The sequence below is a fragment of the Mobula birostris genome, chromosome 15 (assembly GCF_030028105.1).
Source record: "Mobula birostris isolate sMobBir1 chromosome 15, sMobBir1.hap1, whole genome shotgun sequence".
Lineage (NCBI taxonomy): Eukaryota > Metazoa > Chordata > Chondrichthyes > Myliobatiformes > Myliobatidae > Mobula > Mobula birostris.
Genome location: NC_092384.1, coordinates 74,675,690 through 74,698,850, shown reverse-complemented (window position 1 = coordinate 74,698,850; position 23,161 = coordinate 74,675,690). Strand labels below are relative to the sequence as shown.

Here is a 23,161-nt window from a genome sequence, read left to right as displayed (position 1 = left end):
GCTCTTTATATCCTGAAAAATCTTTTTTTCCGATTCTTTCTGATATCTTTTGCTAACTTAAGTTCATATTTCATCTTTACTCTCCTTATGTTTTTTTTTTGCATTCTGTTGTTTTCTTAAAGCTTCCCAATCATTCAACTTTGCACTAATCTTTGTTATATTATATGCCTCCTTTTTTGCTGTTATTCTGTCATAGAGTTCCCTTGTCAGCCACGGTTGCCTCACCCTCACTTTAGAATATTTCTTCATCTTTTGGATGTATCTTTCCTGCACCTTCTGAATTGTCTCTCAGAGGCTGTTTTGCCATCATCCCTACTTGTGTCCCCTTCCAATTTACTCCTGCCTTCCTCTCTCATGCCTCTTTAATTCCCTTTACTCCTCTGATGTACCTGACTTTGGTTTCTCCCTCTCAAGCTGCAGGGTGAATTCTATAATATTATGATCGCTGTCTCCCAAAGGTTCCTTTACCTTAAGCTCCCTAATTAAACCTGCTTCATTACAGAAAACCCAGTTCGGAATCGCCTTTCCCTATGGGCTCAAACACAACCTACTCTAAAAAGCTATCTCATTGATATTCTGCAAGTTCCCTTCCTTAGGATCCAACACCAACCTGATTTTCCCAATCACATATTTGCATATCAAAATCCCTCAATGTGTGGCTCAACCATATCACTGTGCTGGGATCCAGGTCCGAGAATGAGGAACTACCCGGTGCTGGGACAATTCAATCACTGGTCCAGACAGACTGGGAAGCGTGATTGTCAGGACCAGAGGTAAAGGTCAGGCTGATTTCACTCGCTGCTCATTCCTCTCTAGCACTGAGCTGTGAATTGCTCTGGCAGCTGTCGGCTCTGTGAGTTTTACAGCATTTTTGCCCCATTAATATGATGAACTGAGATCGAGGCTTGGGCCTGCTCTAGCTGCTCTGGAGAGCGGATCTAAGGACTCAATCTGGTTTGGAATGCTGTTGTTTGCTCCTGTTGTTTGCATGATTTGTGTGTGTGTGTGTGTGTGTGTGTGTGTTTCTCTCTTTCTCAGTGCAGTGTTATGCTGTGTTTTTTTTAATTGGGTCCTTTGGCTTTCTTGTTTTAAGCAAATCTCAAGGTGTAGAATTTGTACATTCTTTGACAATAAATGTACTCTGAATCTTTGAACCTTAAAGCTAATCTTAAAGCAAATCTCTGGATGGTGGTACTTGGAGCAACACACAAAAGCGCTGGAAGAACTCAGCAGGTCAGGCAGCATCTAAAGAAAGAAATGGACAGCCATTGTTTTAGAACGCGATCTATCATCTGGAATGAGAGACAAAGTGAAGTAGCCAGTTTGAGCCCTCCATAGGTCACGGTCAGCTATGGATGTTGTGTCCTAGCTGTTCCGATATGCAAGCCAGGACAATACAATATGGAGATCAAGCTGCTGCCCATATAACAAGCTCCACCCCTCCATGCAGCTGATGAACCCAAAGGGAGGGCAGAACTGATACAATTGTACACGAGCAGTGTTGCAGGAGTTGCCAGTCATGGTTGAACTCATGTAGGTGAGATCAAAGTTTCCCTTCTCCTAGATGAGCAGCCAACCATGGCTTACGAGTCCCATTTGCCCAAAGTGACTGGTTTTAAGGCACCAGTAACTTGCCTTTGCCATTCCCCTGTCAGTAGAAACAGTTCCTCCAGGCTTAGTAGCTAAGCCACACGTGAAAGCCAGGAGCTGGATTTGGTTGTCAGGGGCTATATGAAATTCACAGAATTTGGAGCATTTAATACGAAGTGGAAGCTTATCCCCACTACCTTCCCAGGCTATGACAATTTTAAGGAACCCAGTACTAAGTAGCCAGTATAACGTGGTGAAAGGCTAGAGCAAAAGCTGGCCAGGCAATAGGGGGATCTAGGATAATAGGAAGATGGGGGAGAACGGAGAGGATATGGTGACAGAAGCTGGGAAGTGATAGATGGATGGGACAAAGGATGAAGATGAAGGAATCTGATAGCAGAGGTATCAAGGGGGGATGTGTGGATGGCAGATGGGAGTGGGAGGAGTGTGTGGATGATCCCAGCACCAAACAGTTTGAGTGAAGAGGATGAATGGGGTCTCTCTATGCCTCCCTTGGGGGCAGTTAATGCTCTGGCATCCAGTCAGGGGGAACTCAGACCATAATATCAGGCACAAATGTTTGTCCTCTTAAATTGTCTTCATAATGAGCGAGGCTCACTAACAAAGTGATAAGGCATGGGATCCAAGGAGACCTTTTTTGTGGATCCAGGATTGGCTTGACTGCAGAAGGCAAAGGGTGGTTGTAGATGGTTTGTATTCTGCATGGAGAATGGTGACCAGTGGTGATCCACAGGGATCTGTTCTGGGACCTGTCCTCTTAGTGATTTTTTTAAATGACCTGGATGAGGAAGGACAAGGGTGGGTTGGTAAATTTGCTGATGATACAAAAAATGGGGGTGTTGTGGATAGTCTGGAGGGTTGTTAAAGGTTACAGCAGGACATCGATAGGATGTAGAACTGGGCGGAGAAATGGTAGATGGAGTTCAACCCAGATAAGTGTGAATTTGTTCATTTCAGTAGATCAAATTTGAAGACAGAATATAATATTAATGGTAAGGCTCTTGCCAGTGTGGAGGATCAGCAAAATCTTGGGGTCCACGTCCATAGGACACTCAAAGCTGCTGTGCAGGTTGATGGTGTTGTTAAGAAGGTGTATGGTGTGTTGTCCTTCATCATCCATGGGATTGAGTTCAAGACCCATGAAGTAATTAATGTTATAGCTATATGAGACCTTAGTTAGACTCCACTTGGTGTACTGTGTTCAGTTCTGGTCCCCTCATTACAAGAAGGATGTGGATACTATAGAGAGAGTACAGAGGAGATTTACAAGGATGTTGCCTGGATGGGAGAGCATGCCTTATGAGAATAGGTTGAGTGAACTTGGCCTTTTTTCCTTGGAGCGATGGAGGATGAGAGGTGACCTGATAGAGGTGTATAAGATGATGAGAGGCATTGATCATGTGGACAGCCAGAGGCTTTTTCCCAGGCCTGAAATGGCTAACATGAGGGGGCATAGTTTCGAAGTGCTTGGAAGTAGGGGCATTGGTGGTGGAAGTGGATACAATAGTGTCTTAGATGGGTACGTGGAGCTTGGGAAAATAAAGGACTAGAGGCAGGGAAATTCTAGGTAGCTTCTAGAGTAGTTACATGGGCGGCAGAACCTTGTGGGCAGAAGGCCCTGTAATGTGCTGTAGATTTTCCCTGTTCTATGTTCTGTGCTCTAAATTAAATAAAAATAAATATCAAAAGACAAGAGTAACACACACACACACACACACACACACACACACACACACACAATGCTGAAAGAACCCAGCAAGTCAAGCAGCATTTATGAAAATGAATAAAGACTTGATGTATCAGGGCTGAGACCCTTCACCAGGACAGGAAAGGAAGGGGAAAGATGTCAGTATAAAAAGGCGGTGAGAGGAGGAGGAGGACAAGCTAGAAGATGATAGGTGAAGCCAGGTGGGTGGGGATGAGGGTGAAATAAAGTGGGAAGCTGGGAGGTGATAGGTGATAAGGGTAAAGGGTTGGAGAAGAAGGAATTTCTAGCATCTGTACAGATGCTAACCAGGACCTTGGCCCGAAACATCAACAGTTTATTTCTTCCCATACACGTTGCCTGCACCTGCTGAGTTCCTCCAGCTGTTTGTGTGTGTTACTCAAAGTAATTGCCTTGCTGGCAACTACAGTCAGCTCGGGAAATTTACTGCTTAAGTGATGGAAATTCTACTCTTTAGAGTAGGTAAGACTTTAATAGCCCACTCTAAATTATGGATTAGTATATGTCTTTCTTTCTCCTCAATTGTCTTGTTTTATTTCATTTATTTCCCAGGATGTGGGTGTTGCTGGCAAAGCCAGCACTTGTTGCTTATCCGTCACTGCCCTGGAGACTGTCTTTCATGGACTCTTTACAACTCATGTCCACAGAATTTCTTCCTATTTGTTCATTTTGTCTACTCTTGCACATTGGTTTCTTGTAAGTCTTTGTCTGTTTATGCATTTGTGGTGCAAGAGTGGGATGAGCTGCCAGCAGAAGTGGTGGATGTGCATTCAAGTGCAACACTTAAGAGAAATTTGGATACCTGGGTGAGAGGGTTATTGAGGGCTTTGATCCTGGTGTAGATGGATGGGACTAGGCAGAAAAGACAGGTTGGTGTGGATTAGATGGGCTGAAGGGCATTTTTCAGTGTTGACTTTATGACTCTTATATTACATACAGTCAGTGGCTACATTGTTGGATACTTCCTGTACCTAATAAAGTGGCCACTGAGTGTATGTTTGTGCTGTTTGACTACTGTAGCCTATCCACTTCAAGGCTTGACATGTTGTGTGTTCAGAGATGCTCTTCTGAACACTGTTGTTGTAAGGCATGCTTATCTGAGTAACAATCACCTTTCTGTCAGCTCAAACTCGTCTGGCCATTCTCCTCTGACCTCTCTCATTCACAAGGCATTCTCACGCACAGAACTGCCGCTCATGCGATGATTTTTGGTTTTCTCACCATTCTCTGTAAATCCTGAAGCAGCGGTTTCCAACCAGGGGTCAACACCATAAAAAAAGTTAGGAACCCATGCTCTAGAGATGGTTGTGTGTGAAAATCCCAGGAAATCAGCTGATTCTGAGATACTCAAACCACCCTGTCAGGCACCAACAATCATCCTACGGTCAATGTCACCTACATCACATTTCTTCCCCATTCTGATTTGATTTGAACATCAGAAAATCTTGAGCATTTATTTTTAATTTTATTGATAAGATAACGTGGAATAGGCCCTTCTTGCACTTCGAGCCACGCTGCCCAGCAGTCCTCCATTTTAATCCTAGCTGAATCACAGGAGAGTTTTTACAATGACCAAATAACCTACCAACTGGTACGTCTTTGGACTGTGGAATTAAACTGGAGCACCTTCCGGTCACGTGTAGAATGTACAAACTCCTTACAGGCAGCAATGGGAATTCACCTGGGTCACCTGTACAGTAAAGCATGTGCTAACCCCTATGCTAACATGCATTGTGTTGCTGCCACATGACTGTCTGATCAGATATTAGTATTATTGAGCAGAGGTAGAGGTATACATAATAAAGTGGCAAGTGAGTGTATGCCACATGGATCACAGGTAGTTCAGAATCCATCACGTTATGAGGAGTGAAGTCTAGGCTGTGGTTATTTTCTCTGGAGCAGAAGAGACGAAGGAGAGATTTATCAGAATTATATTCAGAATCAGGTTTACTATCACCAGGATGTGACGTGAAATTTGTTAACTTAGTAGCAGCAGTTCAATGCGATACATAATATAGAAGGAAAAAAACCAAAAATAAATAAAGAAATAAATTACAGAATACGTATATTGAATAGATTAAAATCGTGCAAAAAACAGAGATACTATATCATAAAAACAAGTGAGGTAGTGTCCAATGATTCAATGTCCATTTAGGAATCTAATGGCAGAGGGGAAGAAGCTGTTCATGAATTGCTGAGTGTGTACCTCTTACTTGATGGTAACGGTGAGAAAAGGGCATGCCCTGGGTGCTGGAAGTCCTTACTAATGCCTTTCTGAGACACCGCTCCTTGAAGATATCCTGGGTACTTTGTAGGCTAGTACCCAAGATGGAGCTGACTAAATATACAACCCTCTGCAGCTTCTTTCAGTCCTGTGCAGTACCCGCTCCATACCAGACAGTGATGCAGCCTGTCAGAATGCTCTCCACTATAGAAGTTTTTGAGTGTATTTGTTGACATACCAAATCTCTTCAAACTCCTAATGAAGCATAGCTGCTGTCTTGCCTTCTTTATAACTGCATTGATATGTTAGGATCAAGTTATATCCTCACAGATCTTGACACACAGGAACTTGAAACTGCTCACTCACTCCACTTCTGATCCCTCTATGAAGATTGCTATGTGTTCCTTTGTCTTACCCTTCCTGAAGTCCACAATGAGCTCTTTCGTCTTACTAACGTTGAGTGCCAGGTTGTTGCTGCTACACCACTCCACTAGTTGGCATATCTCACTCCTGTACGCCCTCTCGTCACCACCTGAGATTCTACCAACAATGGTTGTATCGTCAGCAAATTTATAAATGGTACTTGAGCTATGCCTAGCCATACGGTCATGGGTATACGGAGATTAGAGCAGTGGGCTGAGCACACACTCTTGAGGTGTACCGGTGTTGATTGTCAGCAAGGAGGAGATGCTATCACCAATCCGCACAGATTGTGGTCTTCTGGTTAGGAAGTCAAGGATCTAATTGTGGGGGGAAGTTGCCCAGGTTCTGCAACTTCTTAATCAGGATTGTGGGAATGATGGTATTAAATGCCGAGCTGTAGTCGATGAACAGCATCCTGACATATGTGTTTGTGTTGTCTAGGTGGCCTAAAGCTGTGTGAAGAGCCATTGAGATTGCACCTGCTGTTGACCTATTGTGGCGATAGGCAAATTGCAATGGGTCCAGGTCCTTGCTGAGGCAGGAGTTCAGTCTAGACATGACCAACCTCTTAATAGTCTTGTCCAAAATTTCTGAGAGAATTACATGGAATGAAGAGAATGACCTGTTTTCCTTTGTAGTGAGGACAGTAATGAGAGACAAAGGTTAGTTTTAATCTAAGGATTGGAGATGAGTTCAGGACATTTCTTCAAAACGTGGATAGTGGGGGCTTGGTGTTCATTGTCTGAAAGAGGTTGCAGATAGAATTCTTACCACATTTCAGGATATATATTGTATATGTTTCTTTGACATTAAATATATCTATTGAAACTTATTGAAACATTCCAAGGTACACTGAGAGCTATAATCCTCCACAACACAGATCAGGAGCTAACAATGCATCTACTCTACTGTTGAAGAATTCTGATGAAGGGTCTCAGCACGAAACAGGCGATTGTTTATTCCCTTCCAGAGATGCTGCCTGGCCTGCTGAGCTCGTACAGCATTTTGTGTGTATTGCTCAGGATATCCAGTAACTGCGGAATCTCTTATGTATATCATCTAGTCCACTGTACATTAGCAGGGCTTAATGGACAAACAGCCTCATAAATATCTATAATTCATCAATTATGTCCTGACCATATTGATCACAGTCTGGCACAGGAACTGTAAACCATCTGACCAAAACACCCTACAAAGGATTGCTGAGAGGTTCTCTGGGGCCTGTCTTTCACCCATCTGAGATATTTATTAGGAGTATTGCACATACAAAGTCCTTAGTATTGTTGAGGATTCTTCCCATCCATTCCACAATCTTTTTGACCACCTACTATCTGGAAGGAGGTCCATAGCATTAGAATGAGGGTCGTCAGGATGGGAAACAGAGTCTTCCCCAGGCTTCTTCCCCCTTGTGTTGTAATTGCACCTTAATAATTGTTAGTTTGTTTGTGATAATATTACCTTGGAGTTAAATGTATTGTGTTGTGCACAGTGATCCCCAAGAACATAGTTTCATTTGTCAGTATACCTGTTCGGTTGAATGACAATAAACTTAAATTTGAACTTCAGTTGCTGCGAGTTCAGCTCACATAGACTACACTGGATGGCCATGGTGCTGAATGACCTGGGTGAGCCTCATTAGCTTTGCCAACAACTTCATAAGCTTAACACCTTCATAAGCTTAACACCTTCCATAAGCTTGATATCACATTTATTTGGTTGCTTGAAAATAAGAATATGCTGTAAAACTCCTAAACTGCTGTGGTGATATTCAACTATACTTGGACAGATCTGTACTCCAATCCTTTGAACACTAAAACAATATAACCACAAGGTTTTAGATGGGGTTATTAAAACCCTCCATTAGATGGAATGTCTCTGAGACGGTCATCTCTGAATGTTGACCCAGCTGATACTGGCTTCTTCAGTGGTTAGATATACTTAACAAAAGTAGAGTTATAAATCACTACAGCACAGAAGCAGGTCCTCTGGCCCATCTGGCACACACCAAACAGTTATTCTGTCTAGTCCCATCAAAACCAACTTGGCACATAGCCGCCTCTATCCTCCCAGCCACACACCTATCCAAGTTTCTCTTAAAAGTTGTGATCAAAACTGCAACCACTACTTCCACTCTCAGATCTTTCAACACTTGCACTCCTTACTGAGTAAAGAATCTCCTGCTCAGGATTCCCTCAAATATTTCACCTTTTATCCTTAACATATAACCTCCAGTCTTAGTCTCGCCTAACTTTAATGCTTGTATTTATCCTATCAGTACCCTTTTTATTTTGGTATGCCACTCTCAAGTCTCCCATCATTCTCCTATGTCCCAGGGAATAAAATCCTAACCTATTCAACATATTGATACAGCTATAAATTTCATTAGAAACATAGAAACATAGAAAACCTACAGCACAATACAGGCCCTTTGGCCCACAATGCTGTGCCAAATATGTCCTTACCTTAGAAATTACCTAGGGTTACCATAGCCTTCTATTTTTTTGAGCTCCATGTACTTGTCCAGGAGTCTCTTAAAAGACCCTATCGTATCTGCCCCCACCACCATCGCCGGCAGCCCATTCCACACACTCATCACACTCTGCATAATAAACTTACCCCTGACATCTCCTCTGTGCCTACTTCCAAGCACCTTAAAACTGCGTCCTCTTGCGTTAGCCATTTCAGGCCTGGGAAAAAGCCTCTGACTATCCACACGATCAATGCCTCTCATCATCTTATACACCTCTATCAGGTCACCTCTCATCCTCCATCGCTCCAAGGAGAAAAGGCCAAGTTCACTCAACATATTCTCATAAGGCATGCTCACCAATCCAGGCAACATGCTTGTAACTCTCCTTTGCATCCTTTCTATAGTTTCCACATCCTTCTGGTGGTGAAGTAACCAGAAATGAGCCCAGTACCCCAAGTGGGGTCTGACCAGTATCCTATATAACTGTAACTTTACCTCTCGGCTCTTGAACTCAATCCCATGGTTAATGAAGGCCAATAAACTGTATGCCTTCTTAACCACACAGTCAACCTATCATATTTGACCTACCAAAATGAACCACCTCACAATTATCTGGTTTGAACTCCATCTGCCACTTCTCAGCCCAGTTTTACAAGCTATCAACGTCCTGCTGTAACCTCTGACAGCCCTCCACGCTATCCACAACACCCCCAACATTTGTGTCATCAGCAAATTTACTAACCCATCCCTCCACTTCCACATACAGGTCATTTTTAAAAATCACCAAGAGAAGGTGTCCCAGGACAGATTCCTGAGGCACACCACTGGTCACCGACCTCTATGTCTACAACCATCTACAGCCACTCTTTGCCTTCTGTGTGCAAGCCTGTTCTGGATCCACAAAGCAAAGTCCCCTTGGATCCCATGCTTCCTTACTTTCTCAATAAGCCTTGCATGGGATATCTTATCAAATGCCTTGCTGAAATCCATATACACTACATCTACTGCTCTACCTTCATCAATGTGTTTAGTCTGATCCTCAAAAAATTCAATCAGGCTCGTAAGGCACGACCTGTCTTTGACAAAGCCATGCTGACTATTTCTAATCATATTATGCCTCCTCAAATATTCATAAATCCTGCCTCTCAGGATCTTCTCCATCAACTTACCAACCACTGAAGTAAAACTCACTGGTCTATAATATCCTGGGCTATCTCTACTCCCTTTCTTGAATAAGGAAGCAACACTTGTAAACCTCCCATCTTCTGGAACCTCTCTGGTCCCCACTGATGATGCAAAGATCATCGCCAGAGGCTCAGCAATCTCCCCCCTCACCTCCCACAGTAGGAGTTTGAAGAGATTTGGTTTGTCAACTAGAACACTCGAAATCTTCTACAAATGTACTGTGGAGAGCATTCTGAGTGGTTGCATCACTGTCTGTTATGGTGGTGGTCCATAAGATACAATATGGTCTTTTAAGAGCCTTTTCGATAGGTACATGGAGCTTAGAAAAGGAGAGAGTTATGCTCTAGGAAAATTCTAGGCAGTTTCTAGAGTAGGTGCATGGTTGGCACAACTTTGTGGGCCGAAGGACCTGTAATCTGCTGTAGGTTTCTATATTCTATGAGATTCTGCAGGTGCTGGAATTCCACAGCAGTACACACAAAATGCTGGTGGAACTCAGCAGATCAGACAGCATCTACGGAGGGGAATAAGCAGTCAATATTTCATACTGAGACCTAAATGACGAAGCCTGATGCAGGATTGTCTGTTTACTTCCCTCCATAGATGCTACCCGACCTGCTGTACTCTTTCAATCTTACTGATATCTTTCCTTAGATACTGTAGGTGATCAGAAAAAAAATATTCACAATCCAAAATAAATTTATTGTCAAAATATGTATATGTTACCATACAGTACGTTGAGATTTATTCTCTTGCAGTCATTTACAATAGGTACAAAGAAACACAATAACATTAATGAAAAAGTACACACAAAAATGGACAACCAATGTGCAAAAGAAGATAACCTGGGCAAATACTGGAAAATAAAACAAATAATAATCATTAAACTGATAAATAATAAATAATAATGATAAATATTAATGATAAATGAGTTGTAGAATCCCTGAAAGTGAATTTATATGTTGTGGAATCTGTTCTGGTTTGAGTATTGTGAGCTGTTTAGGGCCCCTTATCTAAGAAAGGATGTACTGACTTTGGAGACAGTTCAAAGGAGGTTCATGAAAATGATTTTAGGATTGAATGTTTTATTATATGAGGAGTGTTTGATGGCTCTTCGCATGTACACACTGGAATTCATAGGAATGAGGGATGAAACCCATATAATGTTGAAAGGACTTGATAGAGTGGATGTGGGGGAGGATGTTTCCTCTGGTGGGGAAGTGCAAGACCAGAGGACACAGCCTCAGAAGAGAGGGATCTCCATTTGGAATAGAGATCAGGAGGAATTTCTTTAGTTCAGGAGTGGTGAATTTGTGGAATGCATTGCCACAGGTGTCACTGGAGGCCAAATTGTTGGACATATTGAAGGTAAAATTTGATAGGTTCTTGATTAGTCAGGGCATGAGGAGATAGAAACATAGAAACATAGAAAACCTACAGCACAATACAGGCCCTTCAGCCCACAAAGTTGTGTTGAACATGTCCCTACCTTAGAAATTACTAGGCTTACCTATCGCCCTCTATTTTTCTAAGCTCCATATACCTATCCAAAAGCCTCTTAAAAGACCCTATTGTATCCGCCTCCACCATCATTGTCGGCAGCCCATTCCACACACTCACCACTCTCTGAGTAAAAAAACCTACCCTTGACATCTCCTCTGTACCTACTCCCCAGCACCTTAAACCTGTGTCCTCTTTTGTTAACCATTTCAGACCTGGGAAAAAGCCTCTTGACTATCCACACAATCAATGCCTCTCATCATCTTATACACCTCTATCAGGCCACCTCTCATTCTCTGTCGCTCCAAGGAGAAAAGGCCGAGTTCACTCAACCTATTCTCATAAGACATGTTCCCTAATCCAGGCAACATCCTTGTAAATCTCCTCTGCACCTTTTCTATGGTTTCTACATCCTTCCTGTAGTGAGGCGACCAGAACTGAGCACAATACTCCAAGTGGGGTCTGATCAGGGTCCTATATAGCTGCGACATTACCTCTCGGCTCCTAAATTCAATTCCGCGATTGATGAAGGCCAATACACCGTACGCCTTCTTAACCACAGAGTCAACCCGCGCAGCTGCTTTGAGCGTCCTATGGACTCAGACCCCAAGATCCCTCTGATCCTCCACGCTGCCAAGAGTCTTACCATTAATACTATATTCTGCCATCATATTTAACCTTCCAAAATGAACCACTTCACACTTATCTGGGTTGAACTCCATCTGCCACTTCTCAGCCCAGTTTTGCATCCTATCAATGTCCCGCTGTAACCCCTGACAGCCCTCCACACTATCCAAACACCTTTAACATACTACTCCTATATCTTATGGTCTTATGGTCTATTGTTCAGGAGGCTGAGGGTTGATGGTTATAACTGTTTCTGAATCTGGTGGAGTGGGACCTTAGGCTCCTATACCTTCTGGCTGATTAAATAATGTGTCATATTGATTTGAAAATGGCAAATGATAAAACCTAATGCCTATAAGCCGTTGATCGGCGAATTTTGTGACAACAGCCTCAATATTTAATATCTTCAATATCCTGCTCAGAAAGCTGTTGATTGAAGACACTGATCATATTGGTTTCTTTGCTTTAAGGTCTCTACTATCTGTCCGTGCTAGAGAACATGCCGGTTGGAGAGGTCGCCGGAAGAGTCAAGGCAAATGATCGGGATGTGGGACAGAATGCTAGGTCTTTGTACGAGATCATCGATGGAGATGGCTTGGATGTGTTTGAAATCACCACAGACTCCCAGACCCAGGAGGGAATTATCACTCTTAAAAAAGTATGCTAACTATATTCCCTTGAATCTTACACTGCAATCCTGTTGTAAGTATTAACAATGTGACAGAAATAGATTGGGAGTATTTCAGAGGTTCAAGGAACAAATTCAATATTTCTTTCTCGTAATATTTAAGAACGTACGAATCAGAATCAAGTTTAATATCACCTGCATATATTGTGAAATCTGTTAACTTTGCAGCAGCAGTACAATGCATTGGATAAATTGATAAAAGACTGTGTATTACTATATACAAAAAAAAGTTAAGTGAAATAATTAGTGTAAAAATATAAATTAAAAAAGTAGTGAGGTAGTGTTCATGGGTTCAATGTCCATTCAGAAATCAGATGGCAGAGGGGAAGAAGCTGTTTCCTGAATCACTGAGCATGTGCCTTCAGGCTTCAGTACCTCCTTCCTGATGGTAACAATAAGAACAAGGCACGACCTGGGAGATAAGATTCCTTAAGGATGTGCGCCACATTTGTGAGGCATCACTCCTTGAAGATGTCCTGGATACTATTTAGACTAGTGCCCATGATGAAGCCGACTAATTTTACAACACTCTGCAGCTTACAATTAGAAACGTTTGGAGTTCGTCCAGCCCTTAGGGCCAGCCCGGCCCCTCATCAAGGTCATGGGTGACCCATGAGAGTTTGGAGCAATACACAATCTGCCGGAGGATCCCAGCAGATCGAGCAACATCTGTGGGGGTGGGAGGGGAATGGGGATGAAAGTATTAGCAATGTCTGCGTCAATTCGCTGCATCTGAACTGAGAGTGCAGGGTTTCAACTGGAAAAAACGATTACTTCCCGAGCAACACATAAAAAACACTGGAAGAACTTCACATTAGATATGAATGGTCTAGTGGACTATGTGCATAAAGAAACACTTGGCAGATGGAATATAATGTGGCAAAATATGAAGTCATCATTTAGGGTGGAAACAAATATAAAAAGCACCCTGTACACAAATCACAGGAGATTAACATGCAGATATAGACAAGCTGGAAGAAAAAATGCTTCCCTTTATTGTAAACAGATTTGAGTATAAAAATATCTTTATGCAGTTATATAGAATCCAGATTTGGATTATTATCAGCAGCGCTGGAGATTTTGCAGATGCTGGAAATCCAGAGTAACTCACAGAAAATGCTGGAAGGACACAGTAAATCAGGTAGCTTCAATAGAGGGGAATAAGAAGGCAATGTATTGGGCCGAGACACTTCATCAGGACTGGAAAAGGAAGGGGGGAGAAGCCAGAACAAGATGTTGGAAAGAGGGGATGGAGTACAAGCTAGAAAGCGAGAGGTGAAAGTCTGGGTGAGCACATGGTGACGAGCAACAGAGATCACAGAGGGGGAGCGGTGAGACAGGGTCTTACTGATCTGCTGAAGAGAAGATTGAACCTTCTCCACGGTAGGCATCCCTCGATGAGATTTCACAGTGGAGCAGTAAATCATAAACACAAGAGATTCTGCAAATACTGGAAATCCACAGCATCTCACACAAAAGGCTGGAGGGTCTTGGCCCAAAACATCAGCTGTTTCTTCCTCTCCATAGATGCTGCCTGATGTGCTGTGTTCCTTAACCACTTCGTGTATGTTGCTCTGGATTTTCAGCATCTGTACACTCACTTGTATTAAAAATTACTTCCCCACTCTCACAGACACGGCTTGAACCACTGCATTCCTCCAAGAGGTTCTTTGTTGCCCCAAACTCTTTAATAATTATATTTTAATGAGGCCTCTCTCAGATCTGTAAAACTTTAGAACCGTGCAGGCCCAGGCCATTTGCCTCATGAGGTTTGTGCTGAACACAATGCTGAACTAAACTCAGAGTCAGAATCAGGTTTATTATCACTGACTTATGTCATAAAATACAGTGGAAGGCATAAAAATTATTATAGAATTTTTATGTCTTCTCCAAGGAATGTGTGTGTTTTGCCCGGGTGCTCCGGTTTCCTTCCATAGTCCAAAGATGTACCAAATAGGTTAACTGGTCATTGTAAATTGTCTGGTGATTAGGTTAGAGTTAATAGGGATTGTTGGGGGTTGCTGGGCGGCCGAGCTCAACAGGCTAGAAGGGCTAACTCCATGCGATATAAAAGGTTTCAAAGGTTCATTTCATGTCAGAGAAATGTATACAATATACATCCTGAAATTCTTTTTCTTCGTAACCATCTACGAAAACAGAGGAGTGCCCCAAAGAATGAATGACAGTTAAATATTAGAACCCCAAAGCCCCCCCTCCAGCTTACCCCTCCCACGCATAAGCAGCAGCAAAACAACAACTCCCCCTCTCCCCCACCGAACACTCAAGCATGCAGCAAAGCATCAATAAAGACACAGACTTTCAGTACCCCAAAGGCTACTCGTTCACCCATAATTCGACATACCACAGGCTCTCTCTGTACCCCTAATAAGAGAAAAAGAGATGTCCTGGTTTCACAGCGAAAGGGGAGACATAACAAACAATTCGCTGATTTACGATGTTAAAATTCTGTTGCGTCACTTTTTCCGAGCTCTGTACCCAAGCAACTGCCCCTGAGCTATGTGGGGTACTTCACCATGTATTCAACCTGAGCCTGAGGCTCTGGAGGGTTCCTGTACTGTGGCAAACGTCCTGCCTTGTCCCTGTGCCGAAGACGCCATGCCCCAGTGGCCTCAATGACTACAGACCGGTGGCATTGACCTCCCACATCATGAAGACCCTGGACAGACTTGTTCTGGAGCTGCTCCGGCCTATGTTCAGGCCACACTTAGATCCCCTCCAGTTTGCCTACCAGCCCCGACTAGGAGTTGAAGATGTCATTGTCTACCTGCTGAACTGTGTCTACGCCAACCTGGACAAGCCAGCGAGCACTGTGAGGGTCATGTTTTTTGACTCCTCCAGTGCGTTCAACACCATCCGCCCTGCTCTGCTGTGGGAGAAGCTGACAGCGATGCAGGTGGATGCTCCCCTGGTGTCATGGATTCTTGATTACCTGACTGGCAGACCATAGTATGTGTGTTTGCTACGCTGTGTGTCTGACAGAGTGATCCGCAGCACTGGGGCTCCACAGGGGACTGTCTTGTCTCCCTTTCTCTTCACCAGTTACACCTCGGACTTCAAATACTGCACAGAGTCTTGTCATCTTCAGAAGTTTTTGGATGACTTTGCCATAGTTGGATGCATCAGCAAGGGAGATGAGGTTGAGTACAGAGCTACGGTAGGAAACTTTGTCACATTGTGTGAGCAGAATTATCTGCAGCTTAATGTGAAAAGGACTAAGGAGCTGGTGGTAGACCTGAGGTGAGTTAAGGTACCGGTGACTCCTGTTTCCATCCGGGGGGTCAGTGTGGACATGGTGGAGGATTACAAATACCTGGGGATACAAATTGACAATAAACTGGACTGGTCAAAGAACACTGAGGCTGTCTACAAGAAGGGTCAGAGCCGTCTCTACTTCCTGAGGAGACTGAGGTCCTTTAACATCTGTCGGACGTTGCTGAGGATGTTCTACGAGTCTGTGGTGGCCAGTGCTATCATGTTTGCTGTTGTGTGCTGGGGCAGCAGGCTGAGGGTAGCAGACACCAACAGAATCAACAAACTTATTCGTAAGGCCAGTGATGTTGTGGGGATGGAACTGGACTCTCATGGTTGTGTCTGAAAAGAGGATGCTGTCTAAGTTGCATGCCATCTTGGTCAATGTCTCCCATCCACTACATAATGTACTGGTAGGCACAGGAGTACATTCAGCCAGAGACTCATTCCTCCAAGATGCAGCACAGAGCGTCATAGGAAGTCATTCCTGCCTGTGGCCATCAAACTTTAAAACACCTCCCTTGGAGGGTCAGACACCCTGAGCCAATAGGCTGGTCCTGGACTTATTTCATAATTTACTGGCATAATTTACATATTACTATTTAACTATTTATGGTTCTATGACTATTTATTATTTATGGTGCAACTGTAACAAAAACCAATTTCCCCCTGGGATTAATAAAGTATGACTATGACTACTACTATGACTAACTCGGGTCTCTGGGCATACAGCCAGCAGCCAGCTTGCTGCTTTCGATCTACCATCTCCCACAACACACCGATTTCCTGCGGAAGCACCGACCTCAAGTCTGCCCGCTTCCAGAGCCGCGAAATCCTGGAACCCTGAAAGCATGCTAATCTATTAGGTCGTGTCCTTGGTATACCAAATAACGGCCATTTGTGAGACCCCGAGAGCGGGTCCAATTCCCACAAAGAACCAAAGTCAGTGTGTAACTCCAGGTCAGGATCTTTAAAAGAACCCTGAAAGGGAAAAATACTTTATACTTTATTGTCACCAAACAATTGATACTAGAACGTACAATCATCACAGCGACACACATCAAAGTTGCTGGTGAACGCAGCAGGCCAGGCAGCATCTCTAGGAAGAGGTGCAGTTGACTTTTCGGGCCGAGACCCTTTGTCAGGACAGGAATATCATCACAGCAATATTTGATTCTGCGCTTCCTGCTCCCAGGATTACAAATCGATAGTAAATATTAAAAAATTAAATTATAAATCATAAATAGAAAATAGAAAAATGGAAAGTAAGGTAGTGCAAAAAAACTGAGAGGCAGGTCCGGATATTTGGAGGGTACGGCCCAGATCCAGGTCACGATCTGTTCAGCAGTCTTATCACAGTTGGAAAGCAGCTGTTCCCAAATCTGGTCGTACGAGTCTTCAAGCTCCTGAGCCTTCTCCTGGAGGGAAGAGGGATGAAAAATGTGTTGGCCGGGTGGGTCGTGTCCTTGATTATCCTGGCAGCACTGCTTTGACAGCGTGCGGTGTAAAGTGAGTCCAAGGACGGAAGATTGGTTTGTGTGATGTGCTGTGCTGTGTTCACGATCTTCTTCAGCTTCTTCCGGTCTTGGACAGGACAACTTCCATACCAGAGATAAGTAGAGATATTAAAGATAGAAACAGAGCTGTTTATGAAGATGCAAGTAAAGGAGTCGCTGTTAGGTGCCATCGTCCTGCTAAGCTAAATAAATAAATAAAATCCCTGGTTCTAGACTGGTGAACCTTCACAGAACCAAACTACAATCCTTGACTTGTCAACCTAAAGCACAATGTGAAAAGCGACCCCTTAAGTGATTTATCAAAATAGCTGACTGAACCAAGATCATATTTACCTTCTTATCCCATGCTGTGAAACACCATCCAATGGGAATAGAGAAGGGGATATCGTCTGTTTATTTTGGAATGTTGACTTTTGGCTCAGTCTTCTGGCACCTTTGTATACATCCAATCAATACTTCCATAGTCTCGTATTACGTTTAGTCTTTAATTATTTATCTGCTTTTGGTTTGAACGTTACTTCCTCCACTGCCCATTCAAAAAGGATGAGTTCTCTGGACAGAAGAAGTGAAAATAGAATGAAGGAGACTTCAGAATTTAGAACTCTCAAACAAAGACAGAAAGCGCAGAAAATATCCCAAGTGCACTTGGAATATTCTGAGCAGACTTGTTCCCCTTATTGAAGCAAAGATGTGCTGGCATTCCAGGGTGTCCAGAGGAGGTTCACATGAACCATCCCGGGAATAAAAGAGTTAATGTAGGAGGAGCATTTGATGGGTCTGGCTCTGCAGTCACTGAACTATTGAAGAATGATGGGGGAATCTCATTGAATCCTGTCAAATAGTGAATGGCTTCATTAGAGTGAATGTATTTCCTATAGTGAGGGTGTCTAGGACCAGAGAGCAACAACCTCAGAATAGAAGGATGCTTCTTTAGAACAGGCATGAGGAGGAATTGCTTAAGCCAGCTGGTGATGAATCTGTATAATTCAAAGACAAGTCCTTGAGTATATTTAAAGCAGAGATTGATAGGTCCTTATTAAAAGTTATGGGCAGAAGGCAGGAGAATGGGTTTGAAAGGGAGAATGAATCAGTTATAATGGAATGGCAGAGCAGATACGATGGGCCAAATGGCCTAAATCTACTCCCATGCCTTATGGAATAGAAATGTACATTTGGTCAGGCTGCATCTGCGGGAAGAGAAATAGAGCTAATATTTCAATTTGAAGACCAGTTTGTCAGAATCAGGATCAGAATCAAGTTTTATTCTCATATGCTGTGAAGTTTGTTGATTGTGATAGCACTGCAGTGCAAGACAAAGAAACTGTTATAGGTTACAATAAAAATATCATAAATAAATAGTGCAAATGAGAAATAGCGAGTTAGTGTTCATAGGTTCATGGCAAATTCAGAAATCTGATGGAGGAAGAGAAGAAGCTGTTTCTGAAACATTGAGTGTGGGTCTTCCGACTCTTCCCGGAAGGCTGTACTGAGAAGGGGTTCCTTAAAGATGGGTGGCACCTTCAGGAGGCCCCGCTGCTTAAAAATATTCTCTTTCTTTCTTTTTTTTCCAAATCTTTTTATTATTATATTATTCAAAAAAAAATAACACAAGTACATCGAAGTAACAACACTTACAATGACTCAAGGAAAAAAAATATTATCTTAAAGATTGAGAAATTTTGTGATAATAAAAATACCCTACTAAGCAAAAAAAGTGGGGGGAAAAGCCCATTAGGTGTTCAACCCCGGAGCCATGCGTCATATAAAAAGCTTCTAAAAATAAACATCAAACTGCCCGCAAGAAAGAAAAATATACCAAAAAAATTCACAATTAGATCATGGAGAAAATCTATCAATTAGCTCAAATGATAATAATGAGCAAATGAACCCCATCTTTTTTCAAAATCAAATATAGGTTCAAAGGTTTGACTTCTAATTTTCTCTAAACTAAGACATAGCATCAGTTGAGAGAACCATTGAGACAAAGTAGGATCTGATGTATCCTTCCACTTCAACAAAATGGCCCTCCTAGCTAGCAATGTAACAAATGCAATAACATGTTGGTCAGACACAGAAATACCATGGATATTTTGAGGAATTATTCCAAAAAGCACAGTTAATTTGTTAGGTTGTAGATTAATTTTAAGTGCTTTAGAAATTGTCAAAAAAACTGACAATATTCTCAATGGTAGAGAAGGTTGTGCCTATGATGGAGATTGATGAGACGATAACTCTCTGCAGGTTCTTACTGTCTTGTGCATTGGTGCCACCATAGCAGGGGTGAAGTAACCAGTCAGACTGCTCTCCACCAAACATCTGTAGAAATTTGCTGAGATCTTTAGTGACACACTAAATCTCCACAGCCTCCTTGTGAAGTATAGCTGCTGGCTTGCCTTCTTAGTATGTGAGTCAATATGGCGGGCCCACAATGTATCATCTGAGAACCAGTGAGTGGTGGAATCAGTTGGAGCATGAGGGGCAACTTCCTCACTCAGAGGTTTGTAAGAATGTGGAAAGAGCTGCCAATGCACATGGTGCATGCGAGCTGGATTTTGACATTTAAGAGAAGATTAGATAGGTACGCGGATAGTGAGGGTAAGGATCACTATGGTCTGGGTGCACTTTGATGGGAGTAGTCAGTTTAAATGGTTTGGCATGGACTGGATGGGCCAAAGGGCCTCTTTCTGTGCCGTACTTTCCTTGACTCTATGTTGACATCAAGGAACTTAACTGCTCACTCCTTCCACTGCTGTCTTAGATTTCTTGGATAGGTTAAAAATAGGAGTTTGAGGATTAGATTAAATTAGATTAGATTAGATTATGAGGACACTCAGTCCTCTCATTTATTGTCATTTAGAAATGCATGCATTAAAAGTGATACAATGTTCCTCCAGAATGATATCACAAGAAACACAGGACAAGCCAAGACTAAAATTGACAAAACCACATAACATATAATTACAACAGTGCAAAGCAATACCGTAAATTGATAAAGAGCAGACCATGGGCACAGTAAAAAAAGGTCTCAAAGTCCTGATAGCCCCATCATCTCACGCAGGCGGTAGAAGGGAGAAACTCTCCCTGCCATGAACCTCCAAGCGCCGCAAACTTGCCGATGCAGCACCATTGGAAGCACCCGACCGCAGTGGGCTCTGTGTTTGTCTGAAAACTTCGAGCCTCCGACCAGCCCCTCTGACACCAAGCACCAAGCACCACCCTCTGCTGAGTGCTTCGACCCCTCCCCGGCCGCCGAGCAGCAAGCAAAGCGGAAGACTCGAGACCTTCCCCTCCAGAGGTTCTGGATCACACAGTAGCAGCGGCAGCGAAGCAGGCATTTCAGAAGTTTCACCAGATGTTCCTCCGTGCTCTCACGTCTGTCTCCGTCAAATCGGGATTGTGCACGGCATCCTACTTGACAGATAACAGACATCACCACCGGAGTAGCCGCTGTGAGCTGCGTTGCGCCGCCATCTTCTCCTCCGCCTTCTTCCTTAAATGCCTTAAATTAGCAGTTAACAAAGTTACCTGGTCAATGAGTGAATGAGAACCTTCAGAGAGGAAGAACTCAGACAGAAGAATGTTGAAGTGACTGGAATACAAGGTTATGTTGGATTTGTCATCTACTCCCAGAGAGAACAAAGGCAAACAAGGGTAAGAGAAACAAGCTGAGCCAATATCACAGAAAGATATATGATGCAGAAATCACTTCACCTGAAGATGTAGAGTTTAGTACGAAGTCCAGAAGACGTCAAAGATGAGGTGTTCTCTCTCCAGCTTGCATTAAGCCTCATTGCAACAGTACAAGAGGTCACACACTGATGGGTCAAAGTGTGAGTGGGGATGAGCAATTAAAGTAGCAGGCAACAAAAGATTTAGGGTCATCTCTGTGGGCTGAATGCAAGTGGTATGCAAAGTGACCATGAAGGTTCAAAGGTTCACAGGGTTCATTGATTATCAAAGTATGTATGCAGTATACAGCTCTGAAATTTATCTTCTCCAGAGAGCTATGAAACAAAAACAAGCATGCAAAATTGTCACTCTGGATGGATACATGGAGCTTAGAAAAATAGAGGGCTATAGGCAAGCCTAGTAATTTCTAAGGTCAGGACATGTTCAGCACAACTTTGTGGGCCAAAGGCCCTGTACTGTGCTGTAGGTGTTCTACATTTCCATGTTTCTAAGTCATTCAAAGAAAAAACATCTAACACTCCCCCCCACATAAAAAGAACGGCAACATGGTCATCAACTGCCCCATGCAAAAAAAAAATCCTACACACGGCACCGAGCATCAACCCCAACCCCCCCAGCACAAAAAACTAACAAAGCACTCCAGAAGACAAAAAGAACATCACACTCCAAATCCCCCTCGCCCAAAATAAACTAACAAAATGAAGAACCAATTGACATTTCATGTTTCCAGTGTAGAGGATTCTGCACTGTGAATGTAACACAGCAGATTGAAAGAAGGTTAGTGTCAGGTTGAAGGCAAGGGCAGGTACTGTAGGTTAATTGGCCACTGGTGTCAGTGAGAGTTGGAATCAGGTGGAGTTGGTGGAAATGTTGGGGGGAATATGCTGCAACAATAATGATAGGCACAGACTTAGTGGACTATAACTCTAAAGTGTTGGCTATTGGTGCATTTTAAGCTTTCATTTTACTGGTAATACTTGGTGCTTATGAACTGCTGCAGGAGTTGGCAATCTTTATTTCCTGAAGGATTTTATTAAATCATTAATTTTCCAACAGAAAAGTTGAGCATTAATTATAATAATAACCTCATCTGCATTTAAAACTGAATATTTCTAATTTTTGGACCTGCATGCTTGATTGCCTCTTTAAATTTTGAGAGATCTTTCTGCAGCCGTGACACTGTCAAATGATCAGTAATACATTGAAGAGTCAGTATTACTGGCAATTCTCATGATGCACAACATGTCAAAGTTTGCAGTAAATCTATTATCAAAGTGCATACACTATATGTCACCATATAGAGTCATAAAGTCACAGAACACTGCAAGGCAGAAACAGTCCTGCCAAAGGGTTTCAGCCCAAAATGTTGACTGTGCTTTTTTTCATAAATGCCGCCTGGCGCACTGAGTTCCTCCAGCATTGTGTCGCTCGGATTTCCTGCATCTGCAGATTTTCTCTTATTTGTGAAGACATAAACAGGTCTTTCAGCCCACCTAGTCTGAGCCAAACTATTAATCTGTCTAGTCCCATCTCTCTGCACCCAGACAATAGCTCTCCATAGCCCATCCATCCACATACCTATCCAAATTACTCTTAAATGTTCAAATCCAACCCGCATTCACCATTCTGCTGGCAGGTCATCACACACCTTCACCACCCTCTGAGTGATGTACTATCCTGAGATGTATTTTCCTGCAGGCATTCACAATAGAACAAAGAATTACAATAGAATTAAAAAAAAACTACATATAAGCAATCAAACTGGGAAAAAAGACAGACTGTGTAATTATAGAAACAAAACAAATAATATTTAAAAAAAGAACAAAAAATGAATAGATTAACAAATAAATCCTGAGATAAAACAGATAATCTGCAGTACTGTACAAATTCTTAGGCACATATGTATAGATAGAGTGCTGAAGATTTTTGCACAGTACAGTATTTGGAAACGTGCAGTGGAGAGTGAGTTTGTGAGTTTGGTAGGAGCAAAGGATGTTGGGAATGGCAAGGGTGGAGCGCCGTAGGAGGGGTATGGGACAGGTGGCAGAGAAGGAGTGCCAGGGGTGAGGGGTGGCACGGGTGCAGACTCACCCAGCCCTGAGACACCAGGCAAGGTCTTTTGATTTCAAACAATTGGTTTATTGATCATTACAGAATGTCCTTCTCCCTCCCCTCTCCCTTCCCCTTTTCCCAGCCAAGATTCCCCTCTCCCTGCCCCCTTCCCACTCTC

At 42.9% G+C, this 23,161-nt stretch overlaps 1 protein-coding gene across 1 annotated transcript in view; it reads left to right on the top strand.

Annotated features, from left to right (window-relative positions):
- Positions 1–23,161, top strand: part of LOC140210733 (cadherin-8-like) — a 341,499-nt gene that overhangs the window by 239,007 nt on the left and 79,331 nt on the right. Inside the window, exon 6 of the mRNA XM_072279963.1 lies at positions 12,237–12,424. Within this exon, the coding sequence (XP_072136064.1) occupies positions 12,237–12,424 (188 nt within the window). The remainder of the gene's footprint in view (positions 1–12,236; positions 12,425–23,161) is intronic.